A 20,051-nucleotide genomic window follows, 5' to 3' on the forward strand; every position below is an offset into this window, starting at 1 on the left:
GGAATGTACCTAAGCTCCCTCTTGGCTTAGGAATTTCCAAGTTTCTTCCAAGTAAGAAACTTGTTTCCAGGCTCCCTCTTAATTAGGGACCTACAACAGAGCTTCGCAACCAGATGCTTGAAGAACTCCTTCCTTTGATGTCATGAATTTCTTTGTCTCAGAGTCTTCATCTTTTGGGGCTTCGTCATAGGGCATAAACCATTCATCACTTTCATTCATGAGTTTTTCATGTCATCATTCCTTTCATCAAAAAGTGATCCATCAGTTTACATCTGGCCTTGCTTCATGTTATGCTGCCTTTATCATGCTTTCTTCTTCGGAAGGATCTTACAGTGTTCTACATGGTTCCTTTTAGAAGACATCCACAGTTCTTCCCTTTGGTAGCCTTACATAAGCCCATCTAGATTCTAGTTCAAAAATAAGAAATGAACACTTAAGTCATAATTACCATTGTGAGGGTCTCTCATCAAGACATCTTCCTGTAGGCATCAACATCCAGCATACATGTTGACACATCTCCAAAAGATATGTATTGTCAAGGGTCTCCATCTTTTTCAAATTTCCATCAGAGTCTTCATATCTTTCTGGGAGATAACATAGTCAAATCTTCTTGGTCTTTCGGATGTTGCCTGTCTTTTCCATTGTTGCATATTCCACGATCTCTTCCTTTCTTTCTTCACAAATTTCATTCCCAAGAAATTCCAATTAATGTTCCTCGATTATAGTTAATCACCTCATACTCCATATAAGGATATATTATGTTGATTTCATATATTAAATATGTGACCTGTGCATTCTTACATACTTTGATGGAGGAGATCCCTTCTTTCATCATGCTTCTCATTGATCCATATTGCCTGTAACCATATGACATGACTTCCATAATATCAAATGTAATCTTACACCTCATCTTTCCTTTGGGTCATCCAAACTTCCTATAGCAGCTTTCTTTGAAGTAATTCCTTTGATCATCATGCCATCATCCCATGAATTCCACAAGTTTGGAATTCTTGATGAAACACTTGCTTCTCCTTATGATAGGTGAACCTTATAATGAATATTTCATCAGAGAATTTGGAGGATCTTGCATATCCTATCCTGCAGATGTTATCATTATTGACTAATGTATGATGAGCCTTGTCATAGATGACTTCTTCCTTCATAAGTATCTTTTGAGCTTTCAATGAGGTTTTCAAGAGCTATACCCTACATAGCTATAGATTTTGTCCTAGACATCCTTTATGTTACCTATGCTTCTACCATGATGCCATTCTAATATGATGCATCCTATCTTATTTGAAAAGTTTGCTATCTCTAATTTATACAACAAAAGAACACCCTATAGTGAAGGAGATTATCTCAGTCATAGTAGGGATCTCTCACTTCCTCCTTCTTAGGCTTCTTTGTTTTAGGTTCTTCGACTTCTTCGGTAAGATAGGCTTCTTCCTTATTTCTCTTGCTATTGTCCCTTTTAAGTTTAGGACAATTTCTTCTATAGTGCCCATATTCTTGACATCCATAGCACTGTACCTTAGCCATGTTTTTCTTTTTCTTTTGAGGATCAAATTTACCAAACTTTCCCTTTCTTTTTGTCATAATTGCATATGCTTGATTTTGCTCATTTGATCCCACATCAGTTTTTGCCTTTAGTCTGGTTTCTTCAATCTTGCATAATGACCATAGATCTTGGAAAGGAGTGGCTTCTTTCTTCCCATAGATACTTGAAGTGAAGTTGCCCCATTCCTCTGGTAGTGCATTTAATACTACAATAGTCATTTCTTTGTCAGACATTATTTCCCATAGATCTTGAAGTTGATCTCTCATTTATGAAATCTTCATAACATATGAGGCTATTCCTTCTTCCTTTGAGATGTTCAATTTGTAGAGTTCTTGTCTTAGAGAGATAACTTCTTCTGCAGTACTCACGAAAAACAACTCTACCAACTTGTCATATATTTCTTTTGAAGTGTCTAATTTTGATACATATGGGATGAGAGAGTCTTTGATGGATTCAATGAGAATTCTTCAGGCCCTCACTTCCCCTTTCATGAATTTAGCAAGTGCTTGAGTATCTTCTTTGGGAGGTTTGATTATTGACCCCTTGATGTGATCCATGCCTTCATACTCAATAAGGTTTAGGTCGATTCTTTTCTTCCATGCAAGAAAGTTTGAAGCTCCAACTAATTTGTTGCTTTTCTTGCAAAAAGACATTTTGATAGATTCAGATGAAGTCATATACTTACTTGATTAGATGCTGCTTTTCTCCACTTGCTTTCTTCTTAATCTTGATAGAGATATTGAAAGTAGAAGACTACTCTTTGAAATATTCCTTGATGAGAAAGAGTTTTCTTTATAAACCCTTTTGAAAATGATGACAATGTTCTTTGATCTAGCCTTCCTTATTCTTTGAAAAGCTTCTAGCTGATCTTTCTTTCTGCTTCCTTCTTGATGATGATTCCAAGACTCTTCGATCTAGGGTTTTGGTATGATGAAGATATTCATCTCTCGCTTGGTATTCTTTGTCTCGCTTTGATCCCTTCAAACTCAATCCTCGTGAGTCTTCTTGATTAGATGCCCCTTCTTGATTTTAGCACCTTAGCTCTGATACCATGTTGAGAAATCTAGGGCATCAATAGTTAGGTGAGTTCTCTTCTAGTGGTAATTGCTTGTGATAGTCTTTTTTTACATTCTGATTACGATCTTTTCTTCTTGAATTATTATTGTGTTCTTTTCATCAAGACAATTATCAAATCATGAACAATAAGGAGACAAGAGACACAGTATATAGGCTTGTCAGCCAGGGCCAAAACCTCTCACTCTTTGAGAGGAAAACCCCAAACTAAATTCTTCATATAGAACCTTCAATTGTTGAATACCAAGACCATGACAAAGACCCTTAACACTAGAGTCCTCCCAAGACCAAGTCACTATCCTTCTCTCCAATTTGCTCTTCCTCCTCTGCTTCTCGGCCTCCTTAAGATTTCAGCCTCTTCTTGACATTGTGCAACTCTTTTTTTCTTGACAGCAAAAACCCTAGATCAGATTTATCACTGGAATAGACTCCTCCTTGAAGGAGATTCCTTCCTTTCTTACTCGACTTTCTATAGCGAAGATTTCTACCCAAACAAGAGCACTTTAATGTGACTGCAATCCTTCGACCTCTTCTTGACACCTTCAAATCTGCTACCTTCGCACGTGAGAGGGTAAACTAGCCCAAAACAATCAACAACAAACTTCGCTATGCTTCCTCCTTGCTTCGCTGATGTAAAGGCTTCTTCTAGTATGTTTCTCGCACTTCTTTTTTAGACTTGCTTCACCGAATTCATGGTTTTCAAATGAGGTTGAGCATGGGTATATATAGTCGTTGGTCCATGTCCATTAGGCCGACATGATCCCTACAGTAGGCCGACTTCATCTTCTAGGATTCTTCCTTCATTGTAGGCAGACTTGATGAAGGCTAGTGACAAGGCCTTGGAGGATGACTTTACATAGACAAATATGACTCTTTACAATGTGTAACATGTCTTCATTACATGACAATGACTCTTTTAGACTTTTATGACTAGATGACAATATCCCTAAGGTCTTTCAATGGGATCCTTTATGAAAATAAAAATTCTTGCTCATGAAACCCATGATGCAAGCATTACAATAATTTTATTTTTCTTCTTTACATCTCATTACATAAATACAATAAAATTACATGTCATTATGAAGACCAAACCTAGTTACACTTTTCAACACTTGGACGCTGAATAGGGAGACCAAACGCAAGATGAAGACCCACCTGTAATCTTGTATAGGATCCAATGCGTCCCCTCACCTTCCAGTACAACCAAGCATTAGTGCAATTGAGTAAATGAGCTTACAAATCATCGAACCAAGTGGACACTTCATAGTGGCATGCCCTTCCATAATGGGATTTAGAACATGCAAGTGTCTCCAAGTTCAAGAAGAAGGTTAACCGAGGACCTTATTAGGTGGTTTCGGCCTCTAAGGCGAGTGACATGTCCATGGTACATCCATCAAATGGTAGGTGTCATGTGATATAATGATGGAACAGAGTGTGGTCTCAAGGGAAGGGTCTAAGCCACATGCCACAATACAAAGGTAGCTATGATAGGGGAAGCCCACACTTGGGTATATAAATGAAGGAGGGAGCAATCATGGTACATGAGTGACCTCGACCTTTTTTTTTTCCTTTACTATAGTCCATTTTTCGTGATTTTGAATATTATAATTAAAATGGAGTCACCAGGGTGAATTGAAGTGCCTTGATAAATGCTTGCTTCACCCTACAAGCATTAACTTTGAAATTGAATGAAGAAATAGGGCTTCGTTCTTCCAATGGAGTCACCAATAATGATATGCTAATATGTTGTATGGAGAACAAACACACGTCTAGTGTCTCAGACAACGACGACAAAATGTTACCGCTTAAACTTGAAGGGGCTCGAGGAGGGTGTCCTATGGAGCAACTACTAGGCCAAAAGAAACAATGGAGCGATAACCCACTGTCCCCTCAGCCAATGTTCTCTACTCTTTATGGACTTTCACTGATGGGAGGAGATCTGGTATAAGAGGAATCACGATAATGGATATGTCAATAAAATGATGAAAGGTGATTCCCAAGGCATATTCACACGAGAGACACAATTGTATGGCTTGCTTGCTTTGGAAGCAAGGTGACGGGTTCCCTAGGAAGGGCCAAGAAGATCCTTAGGGCTAGGTTTTGAGAGTATGCTTTGTCAAGATGGTTCCTAGACCTAGAGATCTTTATGGAGACTTGGCTTTTATGTGATCTTTGTGAAATTGGAATCAACAAGTTGCAGGACCTCAAAAGGGCAAGTGGACCTGAAATTTGGTAAAGGATATGGAGTTGATCAACCAAGGATGTACTTGACCTAATTGGGGAAGGCAAGAGGATCAAAGAAAGAATCATATTTTGATAATTTAATGCTATGATCCTAATGAGGTTACTGGCCAATGGGAAACCAAGGGCAAGAATCGATCTTCGAGCTATGACATGAAATATCTCAAGATCCCATAGTCGGAATTTTGTGAAATTTGGAGGGCTTCTAGAGGACACACTAGCGCAGTTGTGGGCAAGAGATCGAATTATTTTAATGGCTAAACCGTGAGAAAAATGATGCCCTAGGTGACCTATGGAGGCTAGGCCTAGGAAAAAGAGGTGAAGGTGAGAAAAATAAGCTTTGAAAGTGATCACCTATGGAGGATTAGTGCTTTGTCCTTTGAGAGAGATGGAGTCAAGGAGAGTTTATTATTTGGGAAGAATTCACCCAATCAAGGAAGCCTTAAAACAACTTCACATGGCATTAGGGCATGAGAACAACTCCTTCAAGGACTTTATACTTAAATTTGCAATAATTGATGACTTATTGAGATGTATTTATCACAAATTATCTCTAGGAACATTCTGTTGAGAAATTTAGGGCATTGAGATTAAGTGATTTCTCTTCTATTAGTAACTGCTTGTGAATGCTTTTTACTTTCATAGATTAGAATCTTCCTTTACTTAGATTATTAGTGTTCTTTTTCATCAAACAACTACCAATGCATAAAACATAGAGACGAAAGACACAAAATATAGGCTATCAGCCAAGGCGAAAACCTCTCCTTCTTGAGAGGAAAGCCAGAATAAATTATTCTTCTTATAGAGATTCCAATTGACGAATACCAAGACCAAGACCCTTGACCTATTTGCCACTCCAAGACCAAGACAAAGGATCCTTCTGCTCCTTTCTTCTACTGGGCTACTCTTCAACTTCGACTTCCTTCTGCTTCAGAGGTACACCTTATTTCGGCCTCCTTGGAAACCCTAGTTGCAACACTCATGAGAGAGATATATGGTGATCCAATCCCTTAACCTCCTTTGCTTGGACTGAATAACTATCTTCTCCAACTCGGCTTGCTGAATTGACTTCACAAGTGATCTTGCAGACTTTGGTTCTTTTGGGTTTCCTCTGCCTCCTTTCTTCGTGCGTTTGATTAGAAACAACCCTAAAAATAATCCCAAAACACTCCAAAATACTTTGTTGTTCCTTTCCTTTACTTCATTGGTTATAGGGCCATCTTCTTTGACCTTTTTCACACTTCTGTTTAGACCTATGCTGCACTGAAATTCTATGCTTTGAACTAAGGCCGAGTTGCCTATTTATAGTGGTTTCCCCCTCAAATTAGCCGACTTGATGGAAGATGAGTCGACGTGTCAGTTGGAGGAGTTTATTAATTCCATCTTGAAGCCGACTTGCTAGGAGATGCCTGTGCTTGTCTTGGAGGGTCTTTTGATTCTTTTAATGACTTATTGAAATGTGTAACATGCCGAAGAAGGGTCCTTCATACATGAGATAGACTCAAATTGACTTTTATGACTAGATGACAAATCGTAAAGGCTCACAATGGGATCCATCACTAAAAATAAAATTCCTTGCTCATGAAACCCATGAGACGAGCATTACAATAATAATTTTATTTTTCTTCTTTACATCAATTACATAGAATCACAACTACACATGTCATTATGGAGACCGAACCTAGTTACACTTTTCAACACTCCGTCTTAACTTGGGAGAAATTCGTAATGGTACTTGGTCATTCTTAATCTGAAGAATTTCTCATAAGAAGAGTCAGATTGGTAACCCATCTGTGTAGCATCATATCAACCAACATTGTCACATAGCAAGGCCTTGACTAACGACTCTATCTCTCCATGAGATCTGAGCATAATGCTGGCGGGACCAATGATGTATAGACACTCTCATCATTGTCTCTCTTGGAATATACCCCACTCGGGTTCTCAGGATGTGTTCCATCAGGACTATTCTTATCTTGGATTCCCAGTCCTTAAAGAATATCGGTCCTCTACGACTACTCTTTTCTTGGATGCCCTACAACATCCTCAAAGAGCATCAGATGCCAGATGTTTACCCAAACCTACATTCTGTCTTACCAAGTGAAGACAAGAATGATGTGTCTATCTCTCCCAGTGTGGAAAAAGTCCGCAAAAAATCCCGATTTAATCCTAAAAACGCGATTTTTTGAACTAAACGATTTAATCCCCTGACTTTTTGGTGACTTTTTCACAAAGGAAAAGATCGCGATTTTTTCCTTATACTCCCGATTTAATCGGGAGTTGACCCAAAAAGTCTTCCTCCCTTCCCAGGCCGTGGATAAAGAGGCCGCAAAGGTGAAAAAATTGTAAATTGAAGCTTCCATCCATGCGTTTTCAATTTATTGCATTGTATTGTTTGTCATACTTCTTGCGAGCATAGTAGTTTCATTTGTAATCTGTTAGTTTTGAGGTTAAGATATGTTTTTGTTTTCCAAGGAAAAACAAATCTTTATATTTCATATTTCTAGTTAGAAAGTAAAGTATACATTGGCTAAGCCTCCAGGCTTTCAGTGATCCAGACTCTAACAACCACTGCCCCTTCAAAAGATTACAAAAGTACCAAAAGGACAGGCATACAACAGTCTTCCGTAGAAAGAACCCCACACCATCAAAAACATTGTTACAGTTGTTGAATGCTTCTAGAAGAAACAACAAAGAGGAGGTCATGAAGATCAAATAACAACTTGTCCAAAAAAAAACAAAACCAGTGCCTCAAAAAAGAACCCATTTTCAGACAGGAACAAAGTACTTGTGAAATCTTGTGACAGTAAAGATCCTCCCTGCAATGAGAGCATGTTTTGAAAGGGAATCTTCTTTAGTGGTGAACTCCTTGTAAATGTGGGGAAAGGTTATGTATCAGAAGTGGATTTTACCTCCAAGAGTTTTTGAATAATAGATGCCAAGGCTAGGTTAGTAATCTGACATCTACTGTTTTCTTAGAAAATAAGCAGCTTGGAGTCACTAAGCGTTAATTTTCACATCTACTGTGATACTCATTGTTAATTTTCATTGGACCTACCACCTGACACCTTATTACCCAAGCAAATTACAATCCACTGAATAAATGCATAACTTATTTCTTAATACAATTAGCGGAAACAAAAATTAAAAGGGGAAGAGGATCTCAGTGACTGATTACTTGATGGCTTTTAGATGACTCATGATATACATTTATTATATTTTTGTTGATATTTTGACTCTTGAGAGTTGAGACTCAGACAGGACTCAAAATTCAGGAGTTGATTCACTATTTTGATATGTGATGTAGCACTAGACTTCATATACATATTATATATTAGCTTACTTTACATGTTTATGTGGAAATGAATTTATTTGATGTTGTGGATACTCTAGATGTTAAAAAAAATTTTAAAAAATGAATAATTTTGTGTTTTTTAAATTTTGCCGACTTTTTGCCGACTTTTTCAAAAAACTCCCGACTTTAATGAGTTTTTCAACTTTTGGACCCTTGCCGAATTAATCCTGACTTCGACTTTTTCCACATTGATCTCTCCCTCTTAATTAGGGAGGACATATCTATTCCAATGAAGGAATGTACTCATTCCTACGGAAGGAATGTACCTAAGCTCCCTTTTGGCTTAGGAATTTTTGCTTCCAAGTTTCTACCAAGTAAGAAACTTGTTTCCAGGCTCCCTCTTAAATAGGGACCTACAACAACTCCTCAGGTGGAGATGATGGGACAACCAACTGCTTGAAGAACTCCTCACGATGTCATGAACTTCTTTTTGTTATCTAGGAGTCTTCATGTTTGGGACTTCTTCATAGGGCGAAAACCATCCATCACTTTCATCCATGAGTCAGTCATGTCATCATCGGAAAGTAATCCATTTGTTCATATTTGGCATCGGTGGTAGAAGACATCCATAGATCTTCCCTCGGTAGCCCTGCATAAACCCATCCAGATATTTGTTCAAAAATAAAGGAATGAACAGTAAAATCAACGTTACCTTTGTGATGGTCTTTCATCATGACATCTTCTAGTTTGCATCAACATCCTGCATACATATCGACACATCTCCCAAAGATATATATTGTCAAGGGTTTCTTTCTTTTTTAGGTTCCATCAGAGTCTTCATATCTTTCATGGAGATATTCTAGTTAAATCTTCTTGGTCTTTGGATGTTGATTGCCTTCTTCCATGGTTGGATATCCCATGATCTCTTCCTTCCTTTCTTCACACTTTTCATTCCCAGGAGCTTCCAATCAGAGTTCCTCAATTGTAGTCAACCACCTCATACTTCATATGAAGACATATTATGTTGATTTCATCTAGTGAATGTGTGACCCATGCATTCCTGCATCCCTTTGAGGGAGGAGATCCTTTCTTTTGATCATGCTCTAAAGATAGAGCATTGGTCCATGATATCTGCAACCATATGACATGACTTCTACTATATCAAATGTAAGCAGCTTACCTCATTTTTTCTTTGGGTCATCCAAACTTCCTGCAGCAACTTCCTTGATTGAAAGAACTTCAATCCCTTGATCTGCTTCACTTTTATGTCATTATACCATCATCCCATGAATTCCACAAGTTTGGAATTCTTGATGAAACACTTGCTTCCCCTCATGATTGGTGAACCTTTCAATGAAGATTCCATCAGAGAATCTTGAGGATCTAAAGTATCCCCATCAACAAATGTTTCCTTTTGATAGATGTATGATGAACCTTGTACTAGATGACCTTGCCACTTATGTTTCCAATGAGATTTCCAAGAGCTATATCCTTGACTTTCATAGATTTTAACCATCTTTTTGCTTCTCTAGGATGATGTCCGAAGCTCTTGCTTTCAATGATTCTATGATGCCTTGATGCATCCCATTATTTTACTTAGTGAATCATGATAGCCAAATCTTACAACAGAAGACTTAGGAACTTGATAAGAACTTAGGTGAGGAAGACTATCTCAGTCATAGTAGAGATCTCTTACTTCCTCTTTCTTGGACTTCTTCTTTTCAGCTTCCTCCACTTCTTCAGTGATGTGACCTCCTTCTCTTCGTCTTTTGTTGTCCTTCTTGACCTTAGGATAATCTCTTTTGTAGTGCCCATATTCCTGACACCCATAACATTGAATCTTAGCCATGTCCTTTTTCTTTTTCCGAGAACCAGACTTTCCACCCTTTCTTGTAGTATAAGCTTGATTTTGCTCGCTTGCTCCTACATCAGATTTGGCCTTTAGTCTAGATTCATCAATCTTGCATAGTGACCACAACTGATGGAATGGAGTAGCTTCTTTCTTCCCATAAATACTTGAAGTTAAGTTACCCCACTTCTCCGGTAGTACATTTAGTACAACTGTAGTCATTTCCCTGTCAGACATTACTTCTCCTAGATCTTGAAGTTGATCCCTGATCTCAGATATCCTCATAAAGTATGAGGCTATACCTTCTTCTTTTGACATCTTCAGCCTGTAGAGTTCTTGCCTTAGAGAGATAACTTCCCCTATAGTGCTTACGGAATACAACTCTACCAGTTTGTCATATATTTCTTTTGAAGTTTCAAGTTTAGATACATATGGGATGAGGGGATCCTTGATGGATTCAATGAGAATCCTCTAAGCCCTAATTTCCCCCTTCATAAACTTTGCAAGAGCTTGAGCATCTTCCTTTCTTGGTTTAGTGATAGATCCTTTTACATGTTCCATAACCTCATTTTCAATGAGAGTCATATCTGTCCATTTCTTCCATGCAAGATGATGATGATGTCTTCAATGGTAGGGATCTTGCTTGAGAGAGAGATCACCTTAGAGTCTTGATAACAACACCTTTTGATCTAGCTTCCTTTGGATGAATAGTCTTCAAAATACTTCAACTTGATTCGTAGATCTTTTCAACTTGAGTAGATGTAGGGTTTTGGCCTTCTTTTCTTGATGATGATCCCAATACTTCTTTGTAGACTTCTTTGATCTAGGGTTTTGATGCTTTCTTTGTAGATCTTGACTTCAAGATGATCTTTGCTTTGATGCCTTCCTTGAGATTTGATCCTTGAGTGTCCCTTGATAAGATGCCCTTCCTTGACTTAGTCACCTTAGCTCTGATACCATGTTGAGAAATCTAGGGCATCAAGATTAAGTGATTTCTCTTCTATTAGTAATTGCTTGTGAATGTTTTTTACTTTCTTAGATTAGGATCTTCCCTTACTTAGATTATTAGTGTTCTTTTTCATCAAAAAACTACCAGTGCATAAACCATAAAGAGACAAAAGACACAGAATATAGGCTATCAGCCTGGGCCCAAACCTCTCCTTCTTGAGAGGAAAACCCGAATAAATTCTTCTTCTTTTAGAGATTCCAATTGACGAATACCAAGACCAAGACCCTTGACCTATTTGCGACTCCAAGACCAAGACACAAACAATCCTTTTGCTCCTTTCTTCTTCTTGGCTACTCTTCAACTTTGGCTTCCTTTTGCTTCAGACCTACACCTTATTTTGGCCTCCTTGGAAACCCTAGTTGCAACACTCGTGAGAGAGATATATGGTGATCCAATCCCTTAACCTTCTTCGCTTGGACTGAATAGCTATCTTCTCCAACTCGGCTTGCTGAATTGACTTCACAAGTGATCTTGCAGACCTTGGTTCTTCTTGGTTTCTTCTGCAACAGATGTTGCCTCCTTTCTTCGCATGTGTGACAAGAAACAACCCTAAAAACAATCCCAAAACACTCCAAAATACTTCGCTGTTCCTTTCCTTTACTTCACTGGTTATAGGCCCATCTTCTTTGATCTTTTATGCACTTCTGTTTCAGACCTATGCTGCACCAAAATTCTGTGTTCTAAACTAAGGCCAAGCTGCCTATTTATAGTGGTTTCCCCCTCAAATTAGTCAACTTGATGGAGGATGAGCCGACGTGTCAGTTGGAGGAGTTTATTAATTCCATCTTGAAGTCAACTTGCTAGGAGATGCTTGTGCTTGTCTTGGAGGGTTTATTGATTCGTTTAATGACTTATACAAATATGTAACATGCCCAAGAAGGGTCCTTCATACATGAAAGGGTCCTTCATACATGACATAGACTCAAATTGACGTTTATGACTAGATGACAAATCCTAAAGGCTCACAACGGGAGCCATCACTAAAAATAAAATTCCTTGCTCATGAAACCCATGAGACAAGCATTACAATAATAATTTTATTTTTCTTCTTTACATCAATTACATAAAATCATGACTACACATGTCATTATGGAGACTTAACCTAGTTACACTTTTCAACACATTCATCCATTCATACATGGCCCATGCCATGATTCAATGCTATAAAAGACCACAATTTCCACTAATTCATATAGAAAAGCAGTAAATTTCAGACTTGTATAGTGAAAAATCTTAGCGACATTCATGTGACAAAGTAAATAACAAGAATAAGCATTAAAAGAGAACTTACATGTACAAAAGAGTATATCCAATCATCAAATTATGCCAATAATGAAGCTCCATAGATGTATGATGTATGCAGACGATCTACATACATCTATGATTTGTTTGGAGACCCATGAGGACAGTTGTGTGCCCCACGTCATTTGGAGAACCCCAGGTTATTACCAGGGACCAACCCCTTGTCCACTGCTTTTGGGAGTTCAAGTACACATTATGGCACATATGGACTCCATTAGGCCTCCTCCAAGGCCCAACGACATGCACTATTCATTATTCGACCTCTTGAGAGACTTATTCTTTTGTTTATGAACTAGTTTGGTGTGCTTGTCACTAAAAGTTAGTCATTTTAAACATTATTTTAGTCTAGGGGCTAATGTAGGCCTAACTAGCTAAATCAAACTCATTAGAAGCGTATAAATACCAGGGATGTGAATTTCTTTTAGGATCATTACTTGATTGGACTTGTATCTCTTTAGAGAAGTTCGCTATCTCTGGTGGACAAAATTTTTGGAGTTTGGAATGAATTTTGATGTTTGGATCATTTTCTCATCTTGGAGCTTCTTGTTTGGGAATTTTTTTTATGGTTGGATATACAATACATGTAAGTGCAATTTTAATGCTATTCTTTGCTCTATTTTTGTCACATACATTGTTGCTGGGATTTTGTTATTCTAGGGTTAATTTGTTGTATCTATTATTGCGAAGTTGTGGAAATTTTGTTTCTAGATAGTGATGCTTCATGGATGGCCATGTATGATGAGTGAATGTTCCTAGGGATATTTCATGGTTGAAATTTATCTTGATAAGCCATCTATTTTGCAAAACGAAGTATAAAGTCTTTGAAGTTGCTCTCCTTTGCCCTAGTGCTAAGTGACGCTACCTTTAAGGCCTCCTTGACCAAGAAAATCAAATCCTTATTCATAATCATTCTTGACTCCAATTTCCCCAAAGGATTAGGCACTGGTCTACCATAGGTGATCACCCTAAAACTTATTTTTCTTCACCTTCTCCTCTTCTTTCTAGGTCTAGCCCCATAGGTCACCTAGGGCATCGAATATCTCACAATCTAGCCATCCAAATACTTCGATTTTTGGTCCACAACTGCGCTGGTGTGTCCTCAAGAAGCCCTCCAAATTTCATGAGATTCTGATGGTGGGATCTTGAGATATCGCAAGCCCTAGCTCAAAGACCAATTCTTGCCCTTAGTTTTCCTTAAGCTAGTTACCTCATAGGGATCATTGTGCCACCTTTCATTGAAATTTTTTTCTTTGATCCCCTTCTCTTCCCTGATTAGGTCAAGCTCATCATTGGTTGCTAAACCCTCCCCCCCTTGACCTAACCTGGGGTCCATTTGGTCCCGTGTGGTCCCGTTTCCTATCAAAGCTAACTTTTCAAGGATCACTTAGGAATCCAAGTTCCATAAGGATATTGAGGAATAGGAAGCTCCATTGTGTGACATACTCCCTAAACCTGACCCTCAAATCCTCATCAACCTTTCCTAGAAAAACCCTACATCTTGCTTACAAAGCAAGCAATCCCTAATTTTGAGTTTCTCCTTGGAAATGGTGATTGGGATCACTTCTTATCCATGGCATTGTTATATTCTTTGTAAATGAGTCCTCATACTGGGTCTCCTCCCATCAGTGAAAGTCTGTAAAGAGTAGGGAGCCTTAGTTGAGGTAACAATGGGCTAAGACTCCCTTGTTGCCCTTGTCCTAGCAGTTGCCCATTAAGGATTCCCTTTAGGACCCCTGCTAGTTTGAGCGGTAACATGACCTACTTGATCCACTTTTCCAGCCTTATGACCCTTTGTCCAATGAATTAGGCCTGAAATCTACTTGTACCATGCATAGAGGAATTGCGACCTGCTTTAAAGAGGAGAACCACGCTCAAAATACACCAAAACACAACCCATTCCCTTGAGGGATGCGGCCTTCTCTTTGCTCCAACTCAGACTTGTAAGAGGCAAAATAACCCTTAAAAACAATCCCAACAATTTGTCCTCCTAGAGCTCGACTGCATCAGAGGTGTATAATCTTATGACATGTATAATCTTATGACAAGATGCTCTTTTGAATGATCAAAATGACCTCCAATTCTTTTTAATTTATATCAAATCATGTGGTGTCAAGAAACATAACTTGTGGAACTCTAACACACCAAGCTGACCTGCTTTAGGTGCCACATTAAACCACAACTACAATAAAAAAAATCATATCTCATGATAGACAACTCTGATTTGAGTGTTTTTGATTGCTCTCGGTTGGTCTTGGGGTCCTCTATCAACTCAAATCATCACTTTTCCAAAACTCATGGATTGACATAGCACTAATAGTGTAATTCATCAAGCTTCTAATTCATTTACTGATAATCCTACTTCGTTTCTATTTTCATAGTCAACCACTTTCTTGTCTCATGTCAATACTCACATAGGCATTGGGACACACTTATGTAACGAGTAATCACAAAATTTCAATGAACAAAATTGAATATTAACAACTAGGAACATCTTTCCCACCGCCACAGTATAGTCCATCCCCTAGTTCCAAGAAAATGCTAAACTTGCTGTTGATGATATGGCAGCGGACAGGTACTTCTGCATAGGCTACCTGTCAAGCATGCAAGAGTGGTTCAATACTCTCTAGGTACTTGCTCATGTTGAGTAAGTGACTTTTATCATTTATTTCCCAAGTCCAATTTAGGAAAAAAGACGTTGATTGATTAATTAATGTTAGCTATTGGGCTAAAGATTTCCAAGGAAAAATGATTTAATCACTTTAATGAATTAGATCTAATTTCCACTGTTGATCTAAGTGGGTTGGGATTTAATCCTAGCCATTGTTGGGAATCACGATTTCCATTAGACCAAAGGCTGCAGGTGTTAGTCGACGATTACATCACCATAGATAAGGATCCACGAGAGTTGTTTAGTCCATGTCGCGAAACACACAAGGAGTGCTGGTTTATCTAATGTCCAACAATTTTCCCCCTAGCGTGAGCCAAGTGTGTATCGCACTGGTGACCTATGCTTTGATACCACTTGTTGGGAATCGTGATTTCTGTTAGACCAAAACCTGCAGGTGTTAGTCAATGATCGCATCACTAGAGATAAAGATCTATGAGAGATGGTTAGTCCATGTTGCAAAACACACGTGGAGTGCTGGTTTATCCAATATCCAACAACCATTTGGAGCTTGAGGGTTAGGGTTTTGGCTCAATGATAAATTATAAAAAAGAGCCTAAGGGACGAGAAAGGCACATTCAATCATTTAGGAAACAGTTTCCTCAAGTGGAGGGTGAGAGACTCAAGGCTAAAGAGAAGAAAAGTTGTAGCAAGGAAATTCCAGTGAGAGAAACTTGAAGGGGCTGAGATATTGGAGAGAGGAGGCCGAATTTGCAGGGAGGTCGAAACTCAGCTTGGAGGCTTGCACAGGGGGTTGTACGGCCTAGGTGAACAACGAGATATTCTTCCAGTGCGCAGGCCGTACAACCCCCTGTGGAGGCCAAATTGCAGTGGATTTTTCCAGGGCCGAAAATTTCTAGTAGGCTGAGTTTTCAGAGGGCTGAAACTTCCAGGGGGCTGAGATTTCTAGGTTCGAATTTGCTGCATAAATCCTGTATTTCTCTGTAGGGCATTTTCTCTGTTAAGGGAGCCCTTAATTTTCCTGAGCAAATTAATGAAGGAAATATTTGGAGGGTAAAATTTCTGCTGTGTGATTGAATTTTCTACTTGTGCTTTTGCTGCATTTTAATTGTTAAAATGCCAGTGTATTTTTTATTCAGCAATTCAGAAAATTGATTTTTCTGGATAAATAATTTCTGCGTATAAATATTGTTGGGAATATTAAATCAGATTTGGTGTTGGAAAATTAACACTTCCTCGAGGAAAAGGAATAACTTTTCAGGAGAGGGCATCCCCTTTGTTATGTCAATGTATAACCTGCACAACTGCTAAACACATTTTGGAATATAACATTTTGGGGTAACATTCACAAGAAGCTTATTTGACATGTTTCCTTTGTTCCTACACTTTATTCAATTTTAATAGCGCGTTTCAGTGGAGAGGAACACGAGTGACTGAGTGGGTAGTGAAATTATATGACTTGGAATTGGATCAGACTCGGTGAGCCTTCAAATCAGAGTCGACTTAGACTTGGTCATAAAGCTTGTCGACTTACAAATTGTAAAAATACATTAAAATTTCAAAATTTTAATCAAGAAAAATATAAATTTATGCATAAAAATGGAGATATTATTCGTTAGGGAGAAAAATATGAAAGTTTGCTGATCTCTATTGCATTTAAGTGCACAAAATAGGAAAAATCACATCGAGATACATAAACTAAAGTCAAAAATTTCCAAGAGACATTTTTTTTTGAGAAACTTCTAAAGTTCTAACTAATCGAGACATAGTGGGCAACTGCAATCTGAATGGGTACGAAGGCCTGCAAATGCTGTAGTCAGTATGTAAGACAATGGGTAGGTAGCTATCACAATTGTATTCCATTTTGAAATTTGCTTCAAATCATTGCCAACAACAGGAAGGATTCACTTGCCAAATCAGCTCCAAACTCTCTACTGCAAGCAATTCCGGAGAAGTGAGATAAGGGAGGCTTTTAAATAGGTAACTTGTAAGACAAGGTTTGTTTATCTTATTTTAAAGTCTTTGTCTTTCTTAATATGCTTTATTTCTTTTTTGAAATGGGCCTCACATCAAGGACTCAAAAAGTGCACGATACTTGACCAAGTCATTGTTTATCTCAGTCAAGTCAACCACTAAAGGCTTGACTTGATCAAGTCAGACAGTGACTTGATTGAATGAGGCCTAGTCACCTGTTGTCTCGACTTTTGCTGTGTAAGCAGGTCGATCTGCTCCAATTTCTCATTGAGTTGAGTCAAAGTTGGTCAATTTGAAGTGAATTGACCAAGTTTGACTACATTGATGCCCAATGATCACAGTGAATTTGTAATTTTTTTAGAGTGTCATCCCTTTGGCCATCCCCTGATATTTTGGAAGATATTCAGCTATTCCTGACACTTTGTCCTCCGTCCCCATGTCAGTGCGAAGCATAGCTCATATACAAGCTGGAACGTTGCTTCAACAACGTACTACCAAACACTTTATATTCTTTTATGAGACTTTAGTTTTATATTATGATATCTCAAGCCTGTGATATTGAGATTTAAGATTGAGCATGAAGTTTGAACAGAGAACATTATAGGAGTATGGGGAATTAATTTAATGCAAGTTCTGCAATTTTTTCATATATATATATATATATATTTTTTTTTTTCCAACTCAATTTAGAATTAATCTGATAATTTTAAAACTAGATTTTGGAAGTTGTCATTTACGTTCTTGTCAATTCTGAGTCTGAACTTAATGTGGACATTATCTTCCATTAAATTTGATCTCATCTGTTCTTGTTCACTGCAGCAATGAGTTTTGGGAGCTATATAAGGCACATTTCCATCAGCAAGTCATGCTAGGAAAGTTGCAGATTTGTCTGTACTAGAATGCCTTTACGAACTCAAAAAATTATGATTGTCCAAGGTGAAAAGTCTTGAATGAAGCTTGGATGAACTTGTGAGGAAGATTGATGCAAGGACATGCAGAGCTTTGATCCGAAGTAAATCTTTTAGGAAGAATGGAGATGGATTTCATGTATTGCAATTTACATTTTCACATCCTTTTACCTGGGGATGTGATTGTTTTCAACTTTTTAAGGATTTCACATCCTGTATATCTTCAGAACTGTGCAGTTAACTTGTAGATAAATGGCCACTGATGGAATTTGTTATTATATAAGCACGTGCACATATATATATATATATATATATATATATGAATGAAAGGCAAAGCTCTACTCCTTCATTTCTGCCTCTTAGTTTTCCACTTTGTAACTTAATACATCCCATTCATCAGTGTGTTTGTGATTCTGTATCAACTCTAGTATTAAGCATTATACTTTAACTTTAAAGCCGTTAAACTTCTAATTATTCTTTTATAAGTTTTGCTTGTTTTCGTTCTTTGCCCCCGTGGACGTGTGAAGTCAAATTATGTGTGGAAATACTATGGGGTTGATCAACATGCATTAATTCATTTGGAGCATTGAGTTTCAAGTTTCAACCCATTTAAAAGCTTAGCAAAGAATTTTGGTTTGGCTGGGCTTAAAACTATAGCCCTTACAATCCTGTTCATTAAGACCCCCACCATGGTATAAGAACACTGATTCTCTTTGCCTAGTAAATCATTATTTGTTGTATTCTTTATGCATTCATGTTTGTTTATGCCTAAGTTGCAGGAAACACACCGTAGGAGGCTGTACCATGTATATAAATGTATGAAAACACATTTGTTATGGCCTTGAAATATGTGTGGTATAGTCTGAAATTAATTTCACGTTTCAAATGATCTTTTTCAGTTAGTACCACTCATCCGCACATTTTCAAAATGTTTTAGGTGATTTTTGACTAGGTAGCAATTAATCTTTAATTCAAATTCTTAAGAAAAAGAAATTTATCTTTAAATTTTTAACATTGCTATTAATTGTTTCAAGATGTTTGAGAGTAGTTCCAATCTCATTGGACTTCATATGGAGAAAGTAGAATTTCATCTCATTCAAAATTCAACAAACTAAACAATTTTCAGGATTTCAGGATTTTGACAGGTTTGCAACATTTTCATTGGATTCGATTATGCATTAGAGTATGAGATTCTCATTTAATGAAGAGCACCAAGCCTTCTTTGTACCCCATTGTTGGTGGCGCTAATTGTTGAACTCCTCTGTTACAGTGGTAGTGAAAATGTATCTTTCTGTCAAGCCAAAATCATTGATTAGGCATGTTAAGCTTTTCCACCATATTTTAAGGCTTGGATTAAGTGGGTTGACTCATGCCACTGGAGGATTGAGGTAGAGGCAAGGGATCGATGAAGAGTTAGAGGGTGATACTAATGATGAGTATCCAATATAAGCGATGACAGAACATTGCTTCTTTATGTTTGGCATTCAAATGTTGTTGCTCATCTATTCATAATGCTTTCTTTTAACATTTTAATCTAATGTAATATCTATGAAATAAGACATTAAATCTGTAGATCATATTTCCTCGTTTCCAAAATTTTGGGGGTCATGTTTTCACATGTACCCATTTCAAAACTTGTACCTGTTTCCCTGTATCATGCAATTTAGTTTTTTGCATTTTTTTTTGAAGGAAAAACTATTGGGATATGCTATTATCTAGAATATTTGGATGGTGAGCAACTCCAATAGTAACTGCAATAGCGGTTGGTAATTCCAAAGAACTTGACAAAATTTGAACCTTGTGACCTATGGTCTCCCTGCTAGTAACACGCCTTGGGTGGATGGTTCAACAATTTGAGCTAACCTTTGGAGCTAGGTTTGTTTTTACATTTGTTTAGTGGCTATACATATTATGTTTTTATTTTACTATCATTTCATTTATGAGGCAGTGCATGCTATAATAAAATTTAGTTTTTGATGTAACATTAATTGGTACACAACATTGTTGCAAATACTCAAGGTGTGTAGATTCCAAAGTTATGATGGCTTTCTTAGATTGACACAAAATCCACTTTTTGAATGTGGAAAAGCTTATTTTATCATTTCAAGAGACGTGTACTATGATTGTGATTATATGACACTCCCTCTTTAAATCTACCACAAACAAGCAACATTTGAAGCCTCATTTAAGCTTCTCTATGAATGGGCAACATAAC

The 20,051-nt window shown here is 37.7% G+C and overlaps 1 protein-coding gene across 1 annotated transcript in view; it reads left to right on the top strand.

The window, feature by feature from the left end:
• The window catches only part of LOC149140180 (U3 containing 90S pre-ribosomal complex subunit), a 219,902-nt gene extending 201,581 nt beyond the window's left edge, over positions 1–18,321 (top strand). Inside the window, exon 6 of the mRNA XM_089449120.1 lies at positions 17,748–18,321. Coding sequence (XP_089305246.1) covers positions 17,748–17,826 — 79 coding nt within the window. The 3' untranslated portion in view covers positions 17,827–18,321. The remainder of the gene's footprint in view (positions 1–17,747) is intronic.
• The last annotated feature ends 1,730 nt before the right edge of the window (positions 18,322–20,051 follow it).

This window comes from Pinus tabuliformis, chromosome X (assembly GCF_031772625.1).
Source record: "Pinus tabuliformis cultivar Carrire ecotype Pingquan chromosome X, CPIR1, whole genome shotgun sequence".
NCBI classification, from domain to species: Eukaryota; Viridiplantae; Streptophyta; class Pinopsida; order Pinales; family Pinaceae; genus Pinus; species Pinus tabuliformis.